This window comes from Ranitomeya imitator, chromosome 5 (assembly GCF_032444005.1).
Source record: "Ranitomeya imitator isolate aRanImi1 chromosome 5, aRanImi1.pri, whole genome shotgun sequence".
In the NCBI taxonomy this organism is placed as follows: domain Eukaryota; kingdom Metazoa; phylum Chordata; class Amphibia; order Anura; family Dendrobatidae; genus Ranitomeya; species Ranitomeya imitator.
The window spans coordinates 191,444,491-191,468,324 of NC_091286.1; the positions used below are offsets into that span (position 1 = coordinate 191,444,491).

The 23,834-nt window shown below is 42.3% G+C and overlaps 1 protein-coding gene across 1 annotated transcript in view; it reads left to right on the plus strand.

Moving 5' to 3' along the window:
* The window catches only part of FMN2 (formin 2), a 528,461-nt gene extending 505,678 nt beyond the window's left edge, over positions 1 to 22,783 (plus strand). Inside the window, exon 18 of the mRNA XM_069769445.1 lies at positions 22,066 to 22,783. Within this exon, the coding sequence (XP_069625546.1) occupies positions 22,066 to 22,095 (30 nt within the window). The 3' untranslated portion in view covers positions 22,096 to 22,783. The remainder of the gene's footprint in view (positions 1 to 22,065) is intronic.
* Positions 22,784 to 23,834: the final 1,051 nt, after the last annotated feature.

The window sequence follows — 23,834 nt, forward strand, 5'->3', positions numbered from 1 at the left end:
CCAGGGATCTCCCTGGGCAACCCATGTCTGCACCGGCCTAGAAAGGGAGTAAACCAATCTGTCCATGACCACCCGTTCAACCATCTGGGCTGGAGTGGAGGACTTCGGCTGCAATGACTTCCATACAAGATGCAGTAAATCAAACATTTGGGATTGAGGTGGTTTGTCCACATAATACGCCCAGTGGTGAACCCTTTGTGCGCTGACCGACAGTCACTCCTGCGCATGTCAAAATCTCAGTCTTTAATTTTTGGGGTACTCTTGTGCATCCTGTAATGCCAAATCATAATAAGCCTTTTGGGGCTTGCCAGTTAGATAGGGGGCCAGCACCTCCGCTATCTGCTCTGGCGGTAGCTTCTCATGCTCTGCTGCCCGCTCAAAAACAGTCAGAAATGCTTCCACATCATCACCCAGAGTCATTTTTGCATTGCTCATCTTACCGCCTTCCAAACATGTGTGTCATCAGCTGGACTTGGGGGAGGAGCTGTCGGCCTTCCACGAACTACCTATGGGAGCTACTCAATATGCTGCTGGCGCTGCTGTTGCATCTGTTGTATAAGCAGCTTACTTGTCTCTTGTTGCACCGTCTGTTACTACTTTAACTGATGCTGATGGTGCTGTTGCTGTTGTGCTTGTACCAAATGCTTAAGCAGGTCCTCCATTTTTCCTGATATGATATGAAGGCTTGTGGATGCCTTCACGCGTTTTCGCCAGGAATACTGCCCGCACTTTTAACACCTCCTGTGGTAAATTGGCTCACTCAGCTGTACACGGAGGTAGACATGAGAACACTGTCTCCTTAACAACATCCGTGGTTTATTAGGTGCAGCATAAACTAAGGTGAAGGAAAAATTAAACACAGCCCTCTGGGCAAAAACAGAAAAAAGTAAAATCAATATGGTAGCACAAAGTACAATCCTTCTTTCTGCTTGTGGGGATCAGCCTACTCAGGGCTAGCAAGGGCCATAGTTCAGGCGTTTTAGCACAAACGCCACAATTCTCTGGAGTGTTCTTCTCCAGACACTGAATACCCACTGACTCTGGAGACCAGCTACTTAAGCCCTAGGCCACACCCTGGGGAGAGAACTTCACCTTCATATCAAATGGTGCAGGTTTCTTTTGCAGGAGTTAATCTCAGTTGAGAGCTCTTCTAAGCTTTCCTGCATTTAAGGCTCTCAGCTGTTCACTATTAGCCACTCCCATCTCCTCTATGATTTGGGCCTTGGCAAGCACTCATTGCCAGAGCTAGCTTCATGTTGCAAGGTGGGAGGTTGTTGGTTTTTATTTTAGAAGGCATTTGGTGGATTTATCTGTGACCGTTGCTAGGTTTTGGGTGCTTGCTAATTTCTCCTCCTTCTTCTACTTTAGTTTCACCCCATACTCCATTCCCTAGTGTTTACCTCTGTTGTTTGAGTATATTTGTATGATTTGTGCTTGGAAGGAAAGGAGTGATGTTTTGGAGGGCAGACTTTGATGGAATGGTCTGGGTGTGTCTTGCTGCATTTGGAGAATTACCCCATTTTGAAAACTACACTTCTCAATAATAATAATCTTTATTTTTATGTAGCGCTAACATATTCCGCAGCGCTTTACAGGTTGCACACATTATCATCACTGTCCCCGATGGGGCTCACAATCTAGATTCCCTATCAATATGTCTTTGGAATGTGGGAGGAAACCGGAGTACCCGGAGGAAACCCACTCAAACACGGAGAGAACATACAAACTCTTTGCAGATGTTGTCCTGGGTGGGATTAGAACCCAGGACCTCAGCGCTGCAAGGCTGCAGTGCTAACCACTGCGCCACCGTGCTGCCCGTTCTCAACGATTTTTCCAGGCGAATAGTGAACATTTTGAACCCACACAAGTGGCACTACACAGAATTTGATAACATTAGGTCGTCATATTGAAAATTTCATTTTTTCATAAAAAAATTTTTTAAGCTCCAAGTTTGTAATTTTCACAATGGATAATATGAGAACAACAAGTTCTCATAGTTTGTTGTGCAATTTGTCCCGAACATGACGACACCCATAATATGTGGTCGAAAACTAGAAAAGGAAAGAGTGCTATTTGCCTGGGTTAGACTATAAATGCCATGTCGCATTTCAATAGCCTCTGACATGTGAAAACAGGAGAAAGCCCCCATAAGTGATGCAATTTTGAATACTAGACCCCTCAAGGAATTCATCTAGGGGTGTAGTGACTATTTTAAACCCAAAGGTGCCTTACAGAATTTTAGAACATTGAGACTTGGAAATATGACATTTTAGGGGTAAAAATGTAATTTTTGTATTTGCTGCAAATTTGTCAGGTACACAAGGGTTAATAGGTGAAACTAGACCCCACAATTTGTTGCGCAATTTCTCCCAAGCATGGTGCTACCCCATATATTGTCAGAAATAGTGCTCCTTCCTTCTGAGCCACACGTTAGGGCTAAGAAAGAAGCACTATTTGGCTTTTGCAGCACAGATTTTGGTAGAATAGCTTAGGGATGACATTTGCGGAGCCCCGAAGGTGCCAGAACAGCAGAAAAAACTAAAGTGACCCCATTGAAAAAGTTTCACAACTCAGTGAAGTCATCTATGACTATTTTGTAACACTGAAGCCAGGCTTTTTTTCTGGAGAATTAAAAATCTGCCAGTCTTACCCATACATTGTGTCCCCATATATTGTGCCCAGCTTGTGCTTCTGGCGAAATACACTCGTAAATTGCTAAGTGCCTTCTCTACATTACAATAATGCCAAACATGTGGCCACTTATTGTGGTTTAGGCACAGGATGGATACATGGTTACAGGTCATTCCCCTGCATTCCATTCATTCCCCGGGGTTTTACAGTCACCAGCACAGCTGCATTAGCAGAGCTCCTGGGTGTAAAATGATTTAACCCCTTCAGATGGATTTACAGCGTGGGACTTGAATGAACGACGGAAGGTATGGAATATGGTTGTTTGTTTTGTTTAACTTTGTTTCAGGTGACAAGGGTCTTCAGGTGGATTAAGAGAATAATAAAATATTAACCCCTTAGTGACAGAGCCAATTTGGTACTTAATGACCGAGCCAATTTTTACAATTCTGACCACTGTCACTTTATGAGGTTATAACTCTGGAACGCTTTAACGGATCCCGCTGATTCTGAGACTGTTTTTTCATGACATATTGTAATTCGTGATAGTGGTAACATTTCTTCAATATTACTTGCGATTATTTCTGAAAAAAAACGGAAATATGGCGAAAATTTTTAAAATTTTGCAGTTTTCAAACTTTGTATTTTTATGCCCTTAAATCAGAGAGATACAGTGGGGCAAAAAAGTATTTAGTCAGTCATCAATAGTGCAAGTTCCACCACTTAAAAAGATGAGAGGCGTCTGTAATTTACATCATAGGTAGACCTCAACTATGGGAGACAAACTGAGAAAAAAAAATTCAGAAAATCACGTTGTCTGTTTTTTTAACATTTTATTAGCATATTATGGTGGAAAATAAGTATTTGGTCAGAAACAAAATATCATCTCAATACTTTGTAATATATCCTTTGTTGGCAATGACAGAGGTCAAACGTTTTCTGTAAGTCTTCACAAGGTTGCCACACACTGTTGTTGGTATGTTGGCCCATTCCTCCATGCAGATTTCCTCTAGAGCAGTGATGTTTTTGGCTTTTTGCTTGGCAACACGGACTTTCAACTCCCTCCAAAGGTTTTCTATAGGGTTGAGATCTGGAGACTGGCTAGGCCACTCCAGGACCTTGAAATGCTTCTTACAAAGCCACTCCTTCGTTGCGCTGGCGGTGTGCTTTGGATCATTGTCATGTTGAAAGACCCAGCCACGTTTCATCTTCAATGCCCTTGCTGATGGAAGGAGGTTTGCACTCAAAATCTCACGATACATGGCCCCATTCATTCTTTCATGTACCCGGATCAGTCGTCCTGGCCCCTTTGCAGAGAAACAGCCCTAAAGCATGATGTTTCCACCACCATGCTTTACAGTAGGTATGGTGTTTGATGGATGCAACTCAGTATTCTTTTTCCTCCAAACACGACAAGTTGTGTTTCTACCAAACAGTTCCAGTTTGGTTTCATCAGACCATAGGACATTCTCCCAAAACTCCTCTGGATCATCCAAATGCTCTCTAGCAAACTTCAGACGGGCCCGGACATGTACTGGCTTAAGCAGTGGGACATGTCTGGCACTGCAGGATCTGAGTCCATGGTGGCGTAGTGTGTTACTTATGGTAGGCCTTGTTACATTGGTCCCAGCTCTCTGCAGTTCATTCACTAGGTCCCCCGCGTGGTTCTGGGATTTTTGCTCACCGTTCTTGTGATCATTCTAACCCCACGGGGTGGGATTTTGCGTGGAGCCCCAGATCGAGGGAGATTATCAGTGGTCTTGTATGTCTTCCATTTTCTAATTATTGCTCCCACTGTTGATTTCTTCACTCCAAGCTGGTTGGCTATTGCAGATTCAGTCTTCCCAGCCTGGTGCAGGGCTACAATTTTGTTTCTGGTGTCCTTTGACAGCTCTTTGGTCTTCACCATAGTGGAGTTTGGAGTCAGACTGTTTGAGGGTGTGCACAGGTGTCTTTTTATACTGATAACAAGTTTAAACAGGTGCCATTACTACAGGTAATGAGTGGAGGAAAGAGGAGACTCTTAAAGAAGAAGTTACAGGTCTGTGAGAGCCGGAAATCTTGATTGTTTGTTTCTGACCAAATACTTATTTTCCACCATAATATGCAAATAAATTGTTAAAAAAACAGACAATGTGATTTTCTGGATTTTTTTTTCTCAGTTTGTCTCCCATAGTTGAGGTCTACTGATGATGTAAATTACAGACGCCTCTCATCTTTTTAAGTGGTGGAACTTGCACTGTTGCTGACTGACTAAATACTTTTTTGCCCCACTGTATGTCACGAAAAATAGCTAATATATAACATTTCCCACATGTCTACTTTACATCAGCACAATTTTGGAAACAAATTTTTTTTTTGTTAGGGAGTTATAAGGGTTAAAAGTTGACCAGCAATTTCTCATTTTTACAACACCATTTTTTTTTAGGGACCACATCACATTTGAAGTCATTTTGAGGGGTCTATATGATAGAAAATAACAAAGTGTGACACCATTCTAAAAACTACACCCCTCAAGGTTCTCAAAACCACATTCAAGAAGTTTATTAACCCTTTACGTGCTTCACAGGAACTGAAACAATGTGGAAGGAAAAAATGAACATTTAACTTTTTTTTGCAAACATCTTAATTCCGAACCATTTTTTTTATTTCCACATGTGTAAAAACAGAAATGTAACCATAAATTTTGTTATGCAATTTCTCCTGAATACGCCAATACCCCATATGTGGGGGTAAACCACTGTTTGGGCACACCGCAGAGCTTGGAAGTGAAGGAGCGCCGTTTGACTTTTTCATTGCAGAATTGGCTGGAATTGAGATCGGACGCCATGTCACGTTTAGAGAGCCCCTGATGTGCCTAAACAGTGGAAACTCCCCACAAGTGACCCCATTTTGGAAACTAGACCCCTTAAGGAACTTATCTAGATGGGTGGTGAGCACTTTGAACCCCCAAGTGCTTCACGGAAGTTTATAACGTAGAGCCGTGAAAATAAAAAATCGCTTTAGTTTACACAAAAATGATCTTTTCACCCACAAATTCTTATTTTCACAAGGGTAACAGGAGAAATTAGACCACAAAAGTTGTTGTGCGATTTCTCCTGAATACGTCGATACCCCATATGTGAGGGTAAACCACTGTTTGGGCGCACCACAGAGCTTGGAAGGGAAGGAGTGCCGTTTTACTTTTTCAATGTAGAATTGTCTGGAATTGAGATTGGACGCCATGTTGCTTTTGCAGAGCCCCTGGTGTGCCTAAACAGTGGAAACCCCCCACAAGTGACCCCATTTTGGAAACTAGACCCCTTAAGGAACTTATCTAGATGTGTGGTGAGCACTTTGAACCCCCATGTGCTTCACAGAAGTTTATAACGTAGAGCCGTGAAAATAAAAAATCGTATTTTTTCTACAAAAATGATCTTTTTGCCCCCAAATTTTTATTTTCACAAGGGTAACAGGAGAAATTAGACCACAAAAGTTGTTGTGCAATTTCTCCTGAGTACGTTGATACCCAATATGTGGGGGTAAACCACTGTTTGGGCGCACCGCATAGCTTGGAAGAGAAGGAGTTCCGTTTTACTTTTTCAATGTAAAATTGGCTGGAATTGAGATTGGACGCCATGTCGCGTTTGGAGAGCCCCTGATGTGCCTAAACAGTGGAAACCCCCCACAAGTGACACCATTTTGGAAACTAGACCCAACATGGAACTTATCTAGATGTGTGGTGAGAACTTTGAATGCCCAAGTGCTTCACAGAAGTTTAGAATGCAGAGTCGTGAAAATAAAAAATATATTTTTTTTCCACAAAAAAGATTTTTTAGCCCCCAAGTTTTTATTTTCACAAGGGTAACAAGAGAAATTGGACCCCAAAAGTTGTTGTCCAATTTGTCCCGAGTATGCTGGTACCCCATATGTGGGGGTAAACCACTGTTTGGGCGCACGGAAGAGCTCGGAAGGAAGGAGCTCCGTTTTGGAATGCAGACTTTGATAGAATGGTCTGCGGGCGTTATGTTGCGTTTGCAGAGCCCCTGATGTACCTAACCAGTAGAAACCCTCCGCAAGTGACCCCATTTTGGAAACTAGACCCCCCAAGGAACTTATCTAGATGTGTGGTGAGAACTTTGAATGCCCAAGTGCTTCACAGAAGCTTAGAATGCAGAGTCGTGAAAATAAAAAATATTTTTTTTTCCACAAAAAAGATACTGTAGCCCCAAAGTTTTTATTTTCACAAGGGTAACAGGAGAAATTGGACCACTAAAGTTGTTGTTCAATTTATCCTGAGTACGCTGATGCCCCATATGTGGGGATAAACCACTGTTTGGGCGCACGGCAGAGCTCGGAAGGGAAGGAGCGCCGTTTTGGAATGCAGACTTTGATAGAATGGTCTGTGGGCGTTATGTTGCGATTGCAGAGCCCCTGATATACCTAAACAGTAGTAACCCCCACAAGTGACCCCATTTTGGAAACTAGACCCCCAAGGAACTTATATAGATGTGTGGTGAGAACTTTGAATGCCCAAGTGCTTCACAGAAGTTCATAATGCAGAGTCATAAAAATAAAAAATATTTTTTTTTCCACAAAAAAGATTTTGTAGCCCCCAAGTTTTTATTTTCACAAGGGTAACAGGAGAAATTAGACCCCAGAAGTTGTTGTCCAATTTATCCCGAGTACGCTGATGCCCCATATGTGGGGGTAACCCACTATTTGGGCGCACGGCAGAGCTCAGAAGGGAGGGAGCACCATTTGACTTTTTGAGCGCAAAATTGGCTGTCGTGTTTGGAGGCCCCCTGATGTACCTAAACAGTGGAAACCCCCCAATTATAGCTCCAACCCTAACCCCAACACACCCCTAACCCTAATCCCAACCTGATCCATAATCCTAATCACTAACTCTAATGATAATCACAACCCTTACCCCAAAACAACCCTAATGTCAACCCTAACCATAACCCTAATCAAAACCCTAAATCCAACACACCCCTAATCCTAATCTCAACCCTAACCTCATGCCTAACCCTAATCCCAATACATCCCTAATCACAACCTTAACCCTAATCCCAAACCTAACCCTATTCCCAAGCGTAACCCTAATGCCAACCCTAACCCTAATCCAAACCCTAACTCTAATCCCAACTCATATAGTAACATATAGTAACATATAGTTAGTAAGGCCGAAAAAAGACATTTGTCCATCCAGTTCAGCCTATATTCCATTATAATAAATACCCAGATCTACGTCCTTCTACAGAACCTAATAATTGTATGATACAATATTGTTCTGCTCCAGGAAGACATCCAGGCCTCTCTTGAACCCCTCGACTGAGTTCGCCATCACCACCTCCTCAGGCAAGCAATTCCAGATTCTCACTGCCCTAACAGTAAAGAATCCTTTTCTATGTTGGTGGAAAAACCTTCTCTCCTCCAGACGCAAAGAATGCCCCCTTGTGCCCGTCACCTTCCTTGGTATAAACAGATCCTCAGCGAGATATTTGTATTGTCCCCTTATATACTTATACATGGTTATTAGATCGCCCCTCAGTCGTCTTTTTTCTAGACTAAATAATCCTAATTTCGCTAATCTATCTGGGTATTGTAGTTCTCCCATCCCCTTTATTAATTTTGTTGCCCTCCTTTGTACTCTCTCTAGTTCCATTATATCCTTCCTGAGCACCGGTGCCCAAAACTGGACACAGTACTCCATGTGCGGTCTAACTAGGGATTTGTACAGAGGCAGTATAATGCTCTCATCATGTGTATCCAGACCTCTTTTAATGCACCCCATGATCCTGTTTGCCTTGGCGGCTGCTGCCTGGCACTGGCTGCTCCAGGTAAGTTTATCATTAACTAGGATCCCCAAGTCCTTCTCCCTGTCAGATTTACCCAGTGGTTTCCCGTTCAGTGTGTAATGGTGATATTGATTCCCTCTTCCCATGTGTATAACCTTACATTTATCATTGTTAAACCTCATCTGCCACCTTTCAGCCCAAGTTTCCAACTTATCCAGATCCATCTGTAGCAGAATACTATCTTCTCTTGTATTAACTGCTTTACATAGTTTTGTATCATCTGCAAATATCGATATTTTACTGTGTAAACCTTCTACCAGATCATTAATGAATATGTTGAAGAGAACAGGTCCCAATACTGACCCCTGCGGTACCCCACTGGTCACAGCGACCCAGTTAGAGACTATACCATTTATAACCACTCTCTGCTTTCTATCACTAAGCCAGTTACTAACCCATTTACACACATTTTCCCCCAGACCAAGCATTCTCATTTTGTGTACCAACCTCTTGTGCGGCACGGTATCAAACGCTTTGGAAAAATCGAGATATACCACGTCCAATGACTCACCGTGGTCCAGCCTATAGCTTACCTCTTCATAAAAACTGATTAGATTGGTTTGACAGGAGCGATTTCTCATAAACCCATGCTGATATGGAGTTAAACAGTTATTCTCATTGAGATAATCCAGAATAACATCCCTCAGAAACCCTTCAAATATTTTACCAACAATAGAGGTTAGACTTACTGGCCTATAATTTCCAGGTTCACTTTTAGAGCCCTTTTTGAATATTGGCACCACATTTGCTATGCGCCAGTCCTGCGGAACAGACCCTGTCGCTATAGAGTCACTAAAAATAAGAAATAATGGTTTATCTATTACATTACTTAGTTCTCTTAGTACTCGTGGGTGTATGCCATCCGGACCCGGAGATTTATCTATTTTAATCTTATTTAGCCGGTTTCGCACCTCTTCTTGGGTTAGATTGGTGACCCTTAATATAGGGTTTTCATTGTTTCTTGGGATTTCACCTAGCATTTCATTTTCCACCGTGAATACCGTGGAGAAGAAGGTGTTTAATATGTTAGCTTTTTCCTCGTCATCTACAACCATACTTTCCTCACTATTTTTTAAGGGGCCTACATTTTCAGTTTTTATTCTTTTACTATTGATATAGTTGAAGAACAGTTTGGGATTAGTTTTACTCTCCTTAGCAATGTGCTTCTCTGTTTCCTTTTTGGCAGCTTTAATTAGTTTTTTAGATAAAGTATTTTTCTCCCTATAGTTTTTTAGAGCTTCAATGGTGCCATCCTGCTTTAGTAGTGCAAATGCTTTCTTTTTACTGTTAATTGCCTGTCTTACTTCTTTGTTTAGCCACATTGGGTTTTTCCTATTTCTAGTCCTTTTATTCCCACAAGGTATGAACCGCTTACACTGCCTATTTAGGATGTTCTTAAACATTTCCCATTTATTATCTGTATTCTCATTTCTGAGGATATTGTCCCAGTCTACCAGATTAAGGGCATCTCTAAGCTGTTCAAACTTTGCCTTCCTAAAGTTCAATGTTTTTGTGACTCCCTGACAAGTCCCCCTAGTGAAAGACAGGTGAAACTGCACAATATTGTGGTCGCTATTTCCTAAATGCCCAACCACCTGCAGATTTGTTATTCTGTCAGGTCTATTAGATAGTATTAGGTCTAAAAGTGCTGCTCCTCTGGTTGGATTCTGCACCAATTGTGAAAGATAATTTTTCTTGGTTATTAGCAGAAACCTGTTGCCTTTATGGGTTTCACAGGTTTCTGTTTCCCAGTTAATATCCGGGTAGTTAAAGTCCCCCGTAACCAGGACCTCATTATGGGTTGCAGCTTCATCTATCTGCTTTAGAAGTAGACTTTCCATGGTTTCTGTTATATTTGGGGGTTTGTAACAGACCCCAATGAGAATTTTGTTACCATTTTTCCCTCCATGAATTTCAACCCATATGGACTCGACATCCTCATTCCCTTCGCTAATATCCTCCCTTAAAGTGGACTTTAGACAAGACTTTACATAGAGACAAACCCCTCCTCCTCTCCGATTTTTACGATCCTTTCTAAACAGACTGTAACCCTGTAAGTTAACTGCCCAGTCATAGCTTTCATCTAACCATGTCTCGGTTATTCCCACTATGTCAAAGTTACCTGTAGATATTTCTGCTTCTAGTTCTTCCATCTTGTTTGTCAGGCTTCTGGCGTTTGCGAGCATGCAGTTTAGAGGATTTTGTTTTGTTCCAATCTCCTCACTGTGGATTGTTTTAGAAATGTTCTTACCTCCCTTCTGAGTATGTTTTCCTGGGTCGTCTTTGTTCGAGTCTAATGTTTTTCTTCCCGTCCCCTCTTCTTCTAGTTTAACGCCCTCCTGATGAGTGTAGCGAGTCTTCTGGCGAATGTGTGTTTCCCAGGTTTGTTGAGGTGTAGTCCGTCTCTGGCGAGGAGTCCATCATACCAGTAATTCACACCGTGGTCCAGGAATCCAAATCCTTGTTGTCTGCACCATCGTCTTAGCCAGTTGTTTGCATCAAGGATCCTGTTCCATCTCCTGGTGCCATGCCCGTCTACTGGAAGGATAGAAGAAAAAACTACCTGTGCATCCAGTTCCTTTACTTTCTTCCCCAACTCTTCAAAGTCCTTGCAGATTGTCGGTAGGTCCTTCCTTGCCGTGTCATTGGTGCCAACATGTATCAGAAGAAATGGGTGGACGTCCTTGGAGCTGAAGAGCTTTGGTATCCTATCGGTCACATCCTTGATCATCGCACCTGGAAGGCAGCATACTTCTCTTGCAGTTATGTCCGGTCTGCAGATGGCTGCTTCTGTGCCTCTCAGTAGTGAGTCTCCCACCACCACCACTCTTCGTTGCTTCTTGGCTGTACTTTTTGCTGTCACTTGTTGCTGTGTGCCCTTTTCTTTTTTGCTTGCTGGTATTGCTTCATCCTTAGGTGTGCCATCTTCATCCTCTACAAAGATTTGATATCGGTTCTTCAGTTGTGTGGTTGGTGATTTCTCCATGGTCTTCTTGCTTCTTTTGGTCACATGCTTCCACTCATCTGCTTTTGGAGGTTCTCTGACACTTTTTGCACCTTCTGTGACCAGTAGAGATGCTTCTGTTCTGTCTAGAAAGTCTTCATTCTCTTTGATGAGTTTCAAAGTTGCTATTCTTTCTTCCAGACTCCGCACCTTTTCTTCTAAAAGGGCCACTAGTCTACACTTCTGACAGGTGAAATTGGATTCTTCTTCTGGTCGATCTGTGAACATGTAGCACATGCTGCAGCTCACCATGTAGGTTGTCACATCTGCCATGTTGCTCCTAGATCCTGCTGACTTGCTGTGTGTTTTCCTTCTTGTGTAATCTACTCAGCCAAGCTCTCTTGCAATAATGTCCTACAGGCAAAAATAGCTTAGGGAGACTTCGCTTCTCCCAGAAGGCACCTGGAATATGCAAATTAGCCTCCTGAAGCTTGAATCCCTGGTTTGGTGATGCTTTCGAAGCAGCTGGTCCCGGCTGTACCCAACGATCTTCTAGCTTAGGGAGACTTCGCTTCTCCCAGAAGGCACCTGGAATATGCAAATTAGCCTCCTGAAGCTTGAATCCCTGGTTTGGTGATGCTTTCGAAGCAGCTGGTCCCGGCTGTACCCAACGATCTTCTAGCTTAGGGAGACTTCGCTTCTCCCAGAAGGCACCTGGAATATGCAAATTAGCCTCCTGAAGCTTGAATCCCTGAACCCTAACTTTAGCCCTAACCCTAGCCCTAACTTTAACCCCAACCCTAACCCCAGCCCTAAGGCTACTTTCACACTTGCGTTGTTTGGCATCCGTCGCAATCCGTCGTTTTGGACAAGAAACGGATCCTGCAAATGTACCCGCAGGATGCGTTTTTTGCCCATAGACTTGTATTGCCGACGGATCATGACGGATGGCCACACGTCGCGTCCGTCGTGCACTGGATCAGTTGTGTTTTGGCGGACCGTCAGCACAAAAAAAGTTCAATGTAATGTTTTTTTGTACGTCGCATCCGCCATTTCTGACCGCGCATGCGTGGCCGTAACTCCGCCCCCTCCTCCCCAGGACATAGATTGGGCAGCGAATGCGTTGAAAAACTACATCCGCTGCCCACGTTGTGCACAATTTTCACGTGTGTCGGTATGTCGGGCCGATGCATTGTGATGGCCCCATACCGATGTAAGTGTGAAAGAAGCCTAACCCTAAATTTAGCGCCAACCTTAACCCTAAATTTAGCCCCAACCCTAACCCCAAATTTAGCCCCAACCCTAACCCTAAATTTAGCCCTATCCCTAGCCTTAACCCTAGCCCTAGCCCTAATCCTAGCCCTAACCCTAGCCCTAACCCTAGCCCTAACCTTAACCCTAACCTTAAACCTAACCCTAGCCCTAACCTTAACCCTAGCCCTAACCCTAACCCTAGCCCTAACCCTAGCCCTAACCCTAGCCCTAACCCTAATTTTAGCCCCAACTGCTCTTCTCCTGCCGGCCGGCAGATGGAGACACATGGCGGGCGCACTGCGCATGCGCCCGCCATTTTCTTTTCCCAGGCGGCCAGGAGGAGCAGCAGGAGGACCCAGGGACACCGGTGGGTATGATAGGGTCCCCGAATCCCCCTATTTCTCTGTCCTCTGATGTGCGATCACATCAGAGGACAGAGAATTACACTTTGCTTTTTTTTTTTTGCGGTCGCCGGTAAACAGTTAAAGATCATGCTCTTTGGGGTCTCGGCTACCCCCGGTAGCCGAGACCCCAAAGATTCCCCCGGGGCCGGCCGGCAGGCGCACTGCGCATGCGCCCGCCATTTTGAAGATGGTGGCGCCCATCGGTAGCCACGAGGAGCACCGGGGGAGACAGGTGAGTATCGGGGGGCGATCGGGGACCCCTTTTCTCTGTCCTCTGATGTGCGATCACATCGGAGGACAGAGAAATTAAAAAGAAATCGCGGTTTGTTTTTTTTTTGCGATCGCCGGTAAACGGTTAATTACCGGCGATCGCAAATGCGGGGACGGTACAAAACCCCCCGAATCATGTTCTCTGGGGTCTCGGCTACCCCCGGCAGCCGAGACCCCAGAGAAAATCCGACTCTGGGGGGCGCTATTCACTTTTTCCACAGCGCCCTTAGCGGCCGCCGTTAAAAGGCGTATCGGCGGTCGCTAAGGGGTTAAAACACCCTGTGTATTTATTTCATTAAAACACTTTGTAATAATGTGTGTGTGTTTTATTAACCATTTTGTACTATTGGATTAATAATGGATAGGTGTCATAATTGACGCCTCTCCATTATTAATCTGGCTTAATGTCACCTTACAATAGCAAGGTGACATTAACCCTTCATTACCCCATATCCCACCCCTACACGGGAGTTTGAAGAGAGAGGCTAAGTGCCAGAATAGGTGTCGCTGGGGGCAGATGTTTTTAGCCGGAGGGGAGGCCAATAACCATGGACCCTCTCCAGGCTATTAATATCTGCCCTCAGTCACTGGCTTTCCCATTCTGGCGGAGAAAATTGCGCGGGAGCCCACGCCAATTTTTTCCACGATTTAACCCTTTAATTTAATAGCTAGAGCCCCCAAATTTTACAACAAGACACTTCTTACATTACTAAAGAGGAATATGTAATAAAAGAAGGGATATGAGATGGTTTACTGTATGTAAACCATGTCTCATATCCTGTCGGGTTTAGGAAGGAGATAGCAAAAGCCGGCAATTGAATTACCGGCTTTTAAGCTATCTAGCGCTGTATGAAATATATATACATATATATATATATATATATATATATATATATATACTAGCTGAAGAGCCCGGCGTTGCCTGGGCATAGTAAATATCTGTGGTTAGTTATAGCACCTCTCTTCTCTTATTTTCCCATCACGCCTCTCATTTTCCCAATCACAGCTTTCATTTTCCCCTCACATCTCTCATTTTCTCCCTCACACCTCTCATTTTCTCCCTCACTCCTCTCATTCCCCCCTAACACTTGTCATTTCAACCTCACATCTGTCATTTTCTGATCACTCCACTATTTTTCCTCCCTCCTCTCATTTTGCAATCATACCTTTTCATTTTCACCTCACACCTCTCATTTTCACCTCATCACCTCAGTATATACATGTTTGTCATCTCCCTTATATATAGTATACATCTGTATGTCATCTCCTGTATATAGTATATACCTGTATGTCATCTCCCCTGTATATAGTATATACCTGCTGTGTGTCATCTCCCCTATATATAGTATATACCTGAATGTCATCTCCTTCTATATATAGTATATACCTGTATGTCATCTCCTCCTGTATATAGTATATACCTGTGTGTCATCTCCCCTGTATATAGTATATATCTGTGTGTCATCTCCTCCTGTATATAGTATATACCTGCATGTCATCTTCTATATATAGCATATACCTGTATGTCATCTCCTCCTGTATATAGTATATACCTGTAGGTCATCTGCTCCTGTATATAGTATATACCTGTGTGTCATCTCCTCCTGTATTTAGTGTAAACCTGTATGTCATCTTCTCCTGTATATAGTATGTACCTGTATGTCATCTCCTCCTCTATATAGTATATACCTGTGTGCTATCTCTCCTGTATATAGTATATATCTGTGTGTCATCTCCCCTGTATATAGTATATACCTGTGTGATCTCCTGTGTTAGACCTCGTTAACACGTTATTTTCTCAGTATTTTTACCTCAGTATTTGTAAGATAAATTGGCAGCCTGATAAATCCCCAGCCAACAGGAAGCCCTCCCCCTGGCAGTATATATTAGCTCACACATACACATAATAGACAGGTCATGTGACTGACAGCTGCTGTATTTCCTATATGGTACATTTGTTGCTCTTGTAGTTTGTCTGCTTATTAATCAGATTTTTATTTTTGAAGGCTAATACCAGACTTGTGTGTGTTTTAGGGCGAGTTTCGTTTGTCAAGTTGTGTGTGTTGAGTTGTGTGTGGCGACATGCATGTAGCGACTTTTGTGAGATGAGTTTTGTGTGGCAACATGCGTGTAGCAACTTTTTGTGTGTCGAGTTGCATGTAACAGGTTAGTGTAGCAAGTTGTGTGCAGCAAGTTTTGCGCATGGCGAGTTTTGCGCGTGGTGAGTTTTATGTCTGGTGCCTTTTGAGTATGTGCAAGTTTTGTGTGAGGCAACTTTTGCATGTGTTGCAAATTTTGTGCATGTGGCAATTTTTCCGCGTGTGCAAGTTTTCTCAGGGTCCAGACGTGTGACTGTGCAAAATTTTGTGGCTGTAGCTGCGACGCCTCCAACACTTTTCATTTAACTTTTTACCCATTATGTAGATAGGGGCAAAATTGTTTGGTGAATTGGAAAGCGCGGGGTTAAAATTTCACCTCACAACGTAGCCTATGATGCTCTCAGGGTCCAGACGTGTGACTGTGCAAAATTTTGTTTCTGTAGCTGCGACGCCTCCAACACTTTTCCTTTCACTTTTTTCCCCATTATGTAGATAGGGGCAAAATTGTTTGGTGAATTGGAAAGCGCGGGGTTAAAATTTCACCTCACAACGTAGCCTATGACGCTCTCAGGGTCCAGACGTGTGACTGTGCAAAATGTTGTTGCTGTAGCTGCGACGCTTCCAACACTTCTCCTTTCACTTTTTTCCCCATTATGTAGATAGGGGCAAAATTGTTTGGTGAATTGGAACGCGCGGGGTTAAAATTTCGCCTCACAATATAGCCTATGACGCTCTCGGGGTCCAGACGTGTGACTGTGCAAAATTTTGTGGCTGTAGCTGCGACGGTGCAGATGCCAATCCCGGACATACACACACACACACATACACACACACACATACACACATTCAGCTTTATATAGTAGACTAGCTGAAGAGCCCGGCGTTGCCTGGGCATAGTAAATATATGTGGTTAGTTATAGCACCTCACTTCTCTTATTTTCCCATCACACCTCTCATTTTCCCAATCACATCTTTCATTTTCCCCCTCACATCTCTCATTTTCTCCCTCACACCTCTCATTTTCTCCCTCACTCCTCTCTCATTTCCCCCTAACACTTGTCATTTCGACCTCACATCTGTCATTTTCCGATCACTCCACTATTTTCCCTCGCTCCTCTCATTTTGCACTCCCACCTTTTCATTTTCACCTCACACCCCTCATTTTCACCTCAGTATATACATGTTTGCATCTCCCTTATATATAGTATACACCTGTATGTCATCTCCTGTATATAGTAAATACCTGTATGTCATCTCCTTCTATATATAGTATATACCTGTATGTCATCTCCTCCTGTATATAGTATATATCTGTGTCATCTCCTCCTGTATATAGTATATACCTGTATGTCATCTTCTATATATAGCATATACCTGTATGTCATCTCCTCCTGTATATAGTACATACTTGTAGGTCATCTGCTCCTTTATATAGTATATACCTGTGTGTCATCTCCTCCTGTATATAGTTTATACCTGTATGTCATCTCCTCCTGTATATAGTATGTACCTGTATGTCATCTCCTCCTCTATATAGTATATACCTGTGTCATCTCTCCTGTATATAGTATATATCTGTGTGTCATCTCCTCCTGTATATAGTATATACCTGTGTGTCATCTCCTCCTGTATATAGTATATACCTGTGTGTCATCTCCTCCTGTATATAGTATATACCTGTGTGTCATCTCCTCCTGTATATAGTATATACCTGTGTGTCATCTCCTCCTGTATATAGTATATACCTGTGTGTCATCTCCTCCTGTATTAGACCTCGTTCACACGTTATTTGGTCAGTATTTTTACCTCAGTATTTGTAAGCTAAATTGGCAGCCTGATAAATCCCCAGCCAACAGGAAGCCCTCCCCCTGGCAGTATATATTAGCTCACACATACACATAATAGATAGGTCATGTGACTGACAGCTGCCGTATTTCCTATATGGTACATTTGTTGCTCTTGCAGTTTGTCTGCTTATTAATCAGATTTTTATTTTTGAAGGATAATACCAGACTTGTGTGTGTTTTAGGGCGAGTTTCATGTGTCAAGTTGTGTGTGTTGAGTTGTGTGTGGCGACATGCATGTAGCGACTTTTGTGAGATGAGTTTTGTGTGGCAACATGCGTGTAGCAACTTTTTGTGTGTCGAGTTGCATGTGACAGGTTAGTGTAGCAAGTTGTGTGCAGCAAGTTTTGCGCATGGCGAGTTTTGCGCGTGGTGAGTTTTATGTCTGGTGCCTTTTGAGTATGTGCAAGTTTTGTGTGAGGCAACTTTTGCATGTGTTGCAAATTTTGTGCATGTGGCAATTTTTCCGCGTGTGCAAGTTTTGCGTGTGGCAAGTTTTCCATGAGGTGAGTTTTGCACTTGTGGCGAGTTTTGCGTGAGCCTAGTTTTTGCATGTGGTGAGTTTTGCGCGTGGCGAGTTTTGAGCGGCGACTTTTGTGTTTCGACTTTTATGTGGCGAGGTTGGTGTATGTGTGGTGAAATGTGTGCTGAGGGTGGTATATGTGTTCAAGCACGTGGTAGTGTGTGGCGCATTTTTTGTGTGTGTTCATATCCCCATGTGTGGTGAGTATCTCATGTCAGGGCCCCACCTTAGCAACTGATCGGTGTATACTCTTTTGCGCCATCGCTCTCATTCTTTAAGTCCCCCTTGTTCACATCTGGCAGCTGTCAATTTGCCTCCAACACTTTTCCTTTCACTTTTCCCATTATGTAGATAGGGAAAAAATAGTTTGGTGAATTGGAAAGCGCGGAGTTAAAATTTCACCTCACAACATAGCCTATGACGCTCTCAGGGTCCAGACGTGTGACTGTGCAAAATTTTGTGGCTGTAGCTGCGACGCCTCCAACACTTTTCATTTCACTTTTTCCCCATTATGTAGATAGGGGCAAAATTGTTTGGTGAATTGGAAAGCGCGGGGTTAAAATTTCACCTCACCTACGTAGCCTATGACGCTCTCAGGGTCCAGACGTGTGACTATGCAAAATTTTGTTTCTGTAGCTGCGACGCCTCCAACACTTTTCCTTTCACTTTTTTCCCCATTATGTAGATAGGGGCAAAATTGTTTGGTGAATTGGAAAGCGCGGGGTTAAAATTTCACCTCACAACGTAGCCTATGACGCTCTCGGGGTCCAGACGTGTGACTGTGCAAAATTTTGTTGCTGTAGCTGCAACGCCTCCAACACTTTTCCTTTCACTTTTTTCCCCATTATGTAGATAGGGGCAAAATTGTTTGGTGAATTGGAACGCGCGGGGTTAAAATTTCGCCTCACAATATAGCCTATGACGCTCTCGGGGTCCAGACGTGTGACTGTGCAAAATTTTGTGGCTGTAGCTGCGACGGTGCAGATGCCAATCCCGGACATACATACACACACACATACACACATTCAGCTTTATATAGTAGATATATATATATATATATATATATATATATATATATATATATATATATAATGTGTCTCACTGACATATATATATATATATATATCTATATATATAATTGTCTAAGGGTTTTTCCGTCTGTCTGTCTGTCTGTCTGTCCTGGAAATCCCGCGTCTCTGATTGGTCGAGGCCGCCATAAAGGACGTAGATATCCCGCGTCTGATTGCAATGGGCAACGGGCACAGTATCGACGTAGATGTCATAATGGTTGCCATGGCGACGATGATTTCATAAAGGTTGCCTCGACCAATCAGCGACGGGCAAAGTCTGCCGCGAATTCTGGAATCATCATTGTCCATATACTACGGGGACATGCATATTCTAGAATACCCGATGCGTTAGAATCTGGCCACAATCTAGTATATATATATATATATATCCCTATGCTATGTGTAGACATTATATCTATTCTAATAAAACCTGTCATTGTGATTTTACTGTACATCGCGCTGAATTGCCGGCTTTTCTATAGAACACCGGTGCGTATTTCTCGCAAGTCACACTGCTGGTCCGTGTGTAATCCGTATTTTTCTCACCCCCATAGACTTTCATTGGCATATTTTTTGCGCAATACGGTGACAAACGCAGCATGCTGCGATTTTCTACGGCCGTACAATACCGTATATTACGGATGCGTAATATACGGCTGATAGGAGCAGCCCCATAGAGATTCATTGGGCCGTGTGTAATGCGTATTTTACGGACGTATTTTATGCGCTCATACGTCCGTAAAACTCGCTAGTGTGACGCCAGCCTTAAAAAATAGGGGTTTGGTCATTTTAAGTGAGCAGCACCATTGGTACCTTTTTATTGTCCAACTGGTGGTTGTTATGACTAACTGATATTTTGGGCCGAGGTGGATCAGATTTCCCATACTTTGGTCTTGAAAGCGCATTCTGTAGTAGCATATCCTGATAAGGGAAGGAAGCGTTAATGGTTTTGCCTTTATCATTCACATCATAGAGATATCAAAACTGTGGGGTGCCCTGTATTTTTCATTACATATTAGTATTTAAGGCTACGTTCACATTAGCGTTGCGCCGCCGTGCGTCGGCGACGCAACGCGCGACGCACGCTAAAACGCGCGCGTTTTGCGACGCGTGCGTCGTTTTCCGACGAAAATCGGACGCACAGAAAATGCTACATGTAGCGTTTTCTTGCGTCCGACGCTAGCGTCGGAAACGACGCACGTGGCGAAAAACGCCACCAAAACGACGCACGCGTCCCCTATGTTAAACATAGGGGCGCGTCGCCGCTGCGTCGCCGGCGCAACAGCGAAGCACATTGGCGGAACGCCAATGTGAACGTAGCCTAAGTCAGTTTTTCTGGTTGGAATTTTGCCTTTTTTTACAGACCTGTTATCACTCACAGGCATTTATTGCACAAATGGTCTAAATTTTCAAACAAATGGTTAATAAATGTAGGTATTAGACATTGTTTGTGAAAAAAATATGCAAATAAATTGGTGAAAATAAATGGATAAATGTGAACTGTATTTGAACCCCTTCCTGACGCAACCATTTTCATTTTGTCCACCTTTTCTCCCCAGAGTCATAACTTTTTTTTTTGTCCATAGACATATAAGGACTTGTTTTTTTTGCAGAACGAGTAGCAGTTTTGAATAACGCCTTTCATTTTACCACATAGTGTACTGGAAAATGGTGAAAAAAATTCCAAGTGTGGAGAATCGTTTTTACAGAAAACATTGTGTGGCAAAAATGACCTGCCAATATGAGTCTGCTCATCATTATGCTTATGGCGATACAAAGTTTGTGCAGTTTTTTTTATTATTTTAGTAGTGAAAAAAAATTAGAAAAAAAAATGGGCAAATGTGTCAACATTTTCTGAGACCCATAAAGTTTTCATTTTTCAGTCGGTGGAGCTGTGTAAAGGTTTATTTTTTTGTGGGGCGAGAATGTTTTTATTGATACAATTTTAGCATAGATATGACATTTTATCACTTATTTCAGCATTATTTGCAGTATTGCAGTAACAAAAAGCACACTTTTGGTGATTTTGTTTCTAATTTTTTGTTCTGTTGATTGGGTTTACCTATGGGGTTAATTATTTTTATATTTTGATCTATTGGAATTTTATGGATGCGGCAATATCACGTGTATTTTTTTCTTATCCTTATTTTTAACAGGGGAAAAATGGGGTTATTTGAACTTGGTTTCTTTTTTGTATTTATTAGCCTCCTAACGCGATTTGAACCTGCGATCGTCTTATCACTTGCACTATATAAAGCAATGCCACAGTATTGCTGCATATAATAAAAATCAAAGCTTACATGAAGCCCAGTCACAGGCTGGGTTTCAGGAGAGCTCTGTACTGACATGCATGGAGGTCTTCAGCAGACCCCCAGTTCTCATAGCAATCTATCGGCACCCCGTGATAACATCATGGGTGTGCCAGTGGGTGCATAGAATGACAGCCCCCCCGCACGCGCATTGTTAATGACAGTATCAGCAATTGACAGCGACATTTAACAGGTTAACAGTCAAGGGCAGAGCTCCACCCATTGCTGTTAAGACCAGGTCCTGGTTGTAAGGTCACGTTCACATGTTCAGTGTTCAGTATGTTATATCATTTGGTAATACAAAACCAGGATTGGAGCAGAGGAAAAAGTATAACAGAAACACGTTACCACTTCTGTATTTTTTCACCCACTCCTGGTTTTGATTTCCAAAATTTGATGCAAAATTCTGACCAAATACTGAGCATGTGAACACGAGACCTCTCTCCATACACCTTACACCAGCTACCAACTTGTGCCGTTCATGTACGGCGGATGTGGATAAGGGGTTAAGATGACTCTGATCTCACTAGTCATGACAGAACCATTTCAGACCGCAATTTTTTAATGTACTGTAATATTTTCCTAGTACATTAATTTTACAAATATTTGTATCATTTTTAAAATATATTTATTAAGGACTTTCAGTGAATTAAAATTTGACCCAGTCAAGTTACAAACCACATTTACTTGTCTTGTTAAAGATGAAACTGCAAGAACTGCACTGTAATACCAGGTTCACACAAAGTATTAAGAGACCAAAACTGGCATATAAATCCATGGTGAAATCGGCATGTGTTACATGGAGGTTATTAAAAATTCACTTACATTGTATTATACTGTATACTATTAACTTGTTTTTTGTTTTGTTTTTTTACAGAAGGCAAAGTTGAGCTTGTTAACACAATAACAGCACCATAGGATCCAAAGAAGAAGATCATGTTGTCAATTTCAGTGGCGTGCCATTTTTGTAACATATAAATATGAACATGATACATGATGATACTTTCAATATTTTTTATTAGGATATTATTAAAATTAATGAACTTAATATTTAATTCAGCATTTTGGAAAGGAAATGATCAAGTATGCAACGGACTGACTCTGAGCTAAATGAGCAGAATACTTTGTTTAACAGACTTCATAAAAATATGTAATTTTGTGTAATAAAGTCTCAATATGCTTGTAGTTTCAGTGACTTTATCATTATGATCAAGATATGTTACAAATTATTTTTTTAATTCAGTCTTAATTATCAGCCTCAAAATGAAAACTGACAATTTAGAATATTGCAAGGCATAAATGTAAAGTTCTGGGTTACCTACTGTATATGTAATATTGTATGGTAATTGCATTACTTAAACTGGCTTGGTTTTATGATATCTTGTGTAAAATTTAACACCTGCTAATTTCATAAGTATCTTATTTTTTCTGAACACACAGGCTCTCTGAATATATACAGTATATGTAACTATAGAAAGTTGTTTTGGTACTCCACACGAAGGACAGCCCTGTATTCTTTTCAGGCATCAATATTTTTCATTAGGTATCTGTATGTACTTTATAATTGTGTGCAAATACAGTGGCTTGCGAAAGTAGTCACCCTTGGTATTTTTCATGTTTTGCTTCCTCACAACCTGGAATTTTGCTGTTTATTTTGAGGGTTTGCATCAGTTCATGTAAAGAACATGCCTAAAACTATGAACATTTGGTTTTCTTTTTTTGTAAAGCAAAAAGCAAATAGGACAAAATAACTGAAAACTTCAGTGTGCATAATTATTCACTACCCTAAAGTCAGTACTTTGTAGAGCCTCCTTTTGCTGCACTTACAGCTGCAAGTCGCTTTCGATAAGTCTCTATGACCTTTCCATATCTTGCCACTGGGATTTTTGCCAATTCCTCAAGATAAAACTGCTCCAGTTCCATGAAGTTAGATAGTTTCCTCTGGTGAACAGCATTCTTCAAGTCTAACCATAGATTCTCAATTGGATTAATGTCTGGGCTTTGACTAAAGGTACCGTCACACTCAGCAACTTTGCAACGAGAACGACAACAATCCGTGACGTTGCAGCGTCCTGGATAGCGATCTCGTTGTGCTTGACACGCAGCAGCGATCTGGATCCCGCTGTGCCATCGCTGGTCGGAGCTAGAAGTCCAGAACTTTATTTTGTCGCCAGGTCGGCGTGTATCGTCATGTTTGACATCAAAAGCAACAACGCCAGCAACGTTTTACATGGAGCTAACAACCAGCGAGAACGAGAAGTGAGTCGCCGTTACGTCACTGCATCGTTCTGGAGTTGCTGTGTTTGACGTCTCTACAGCGACCTAAACAGCAACGCTCCAGCGATCTAGTTTAGGTCGGCTCGTTGTCTATATCGCTGCAGCGTCGCTGAGTGTGACGGTACCTTAAGCCACTCCAAAACATTTACACATTCCTCCCTTAAATCACTCAATTGTTGTTTTAGCAGTGTGCTTTGGGTCATTGTCTTGTTGGAAGGTGAACCTCTATCCCAGTCTCAAATCACTGATAGACTGCAACAGGTTCTGCTCAAGAATATCCCTATATTTTTTTTACCATTCAACTTCCTCTCTACTTGGATAATTTTCAATGTTCCTGCTGCCGAAAAACATCCCCACAGCATGACCTGA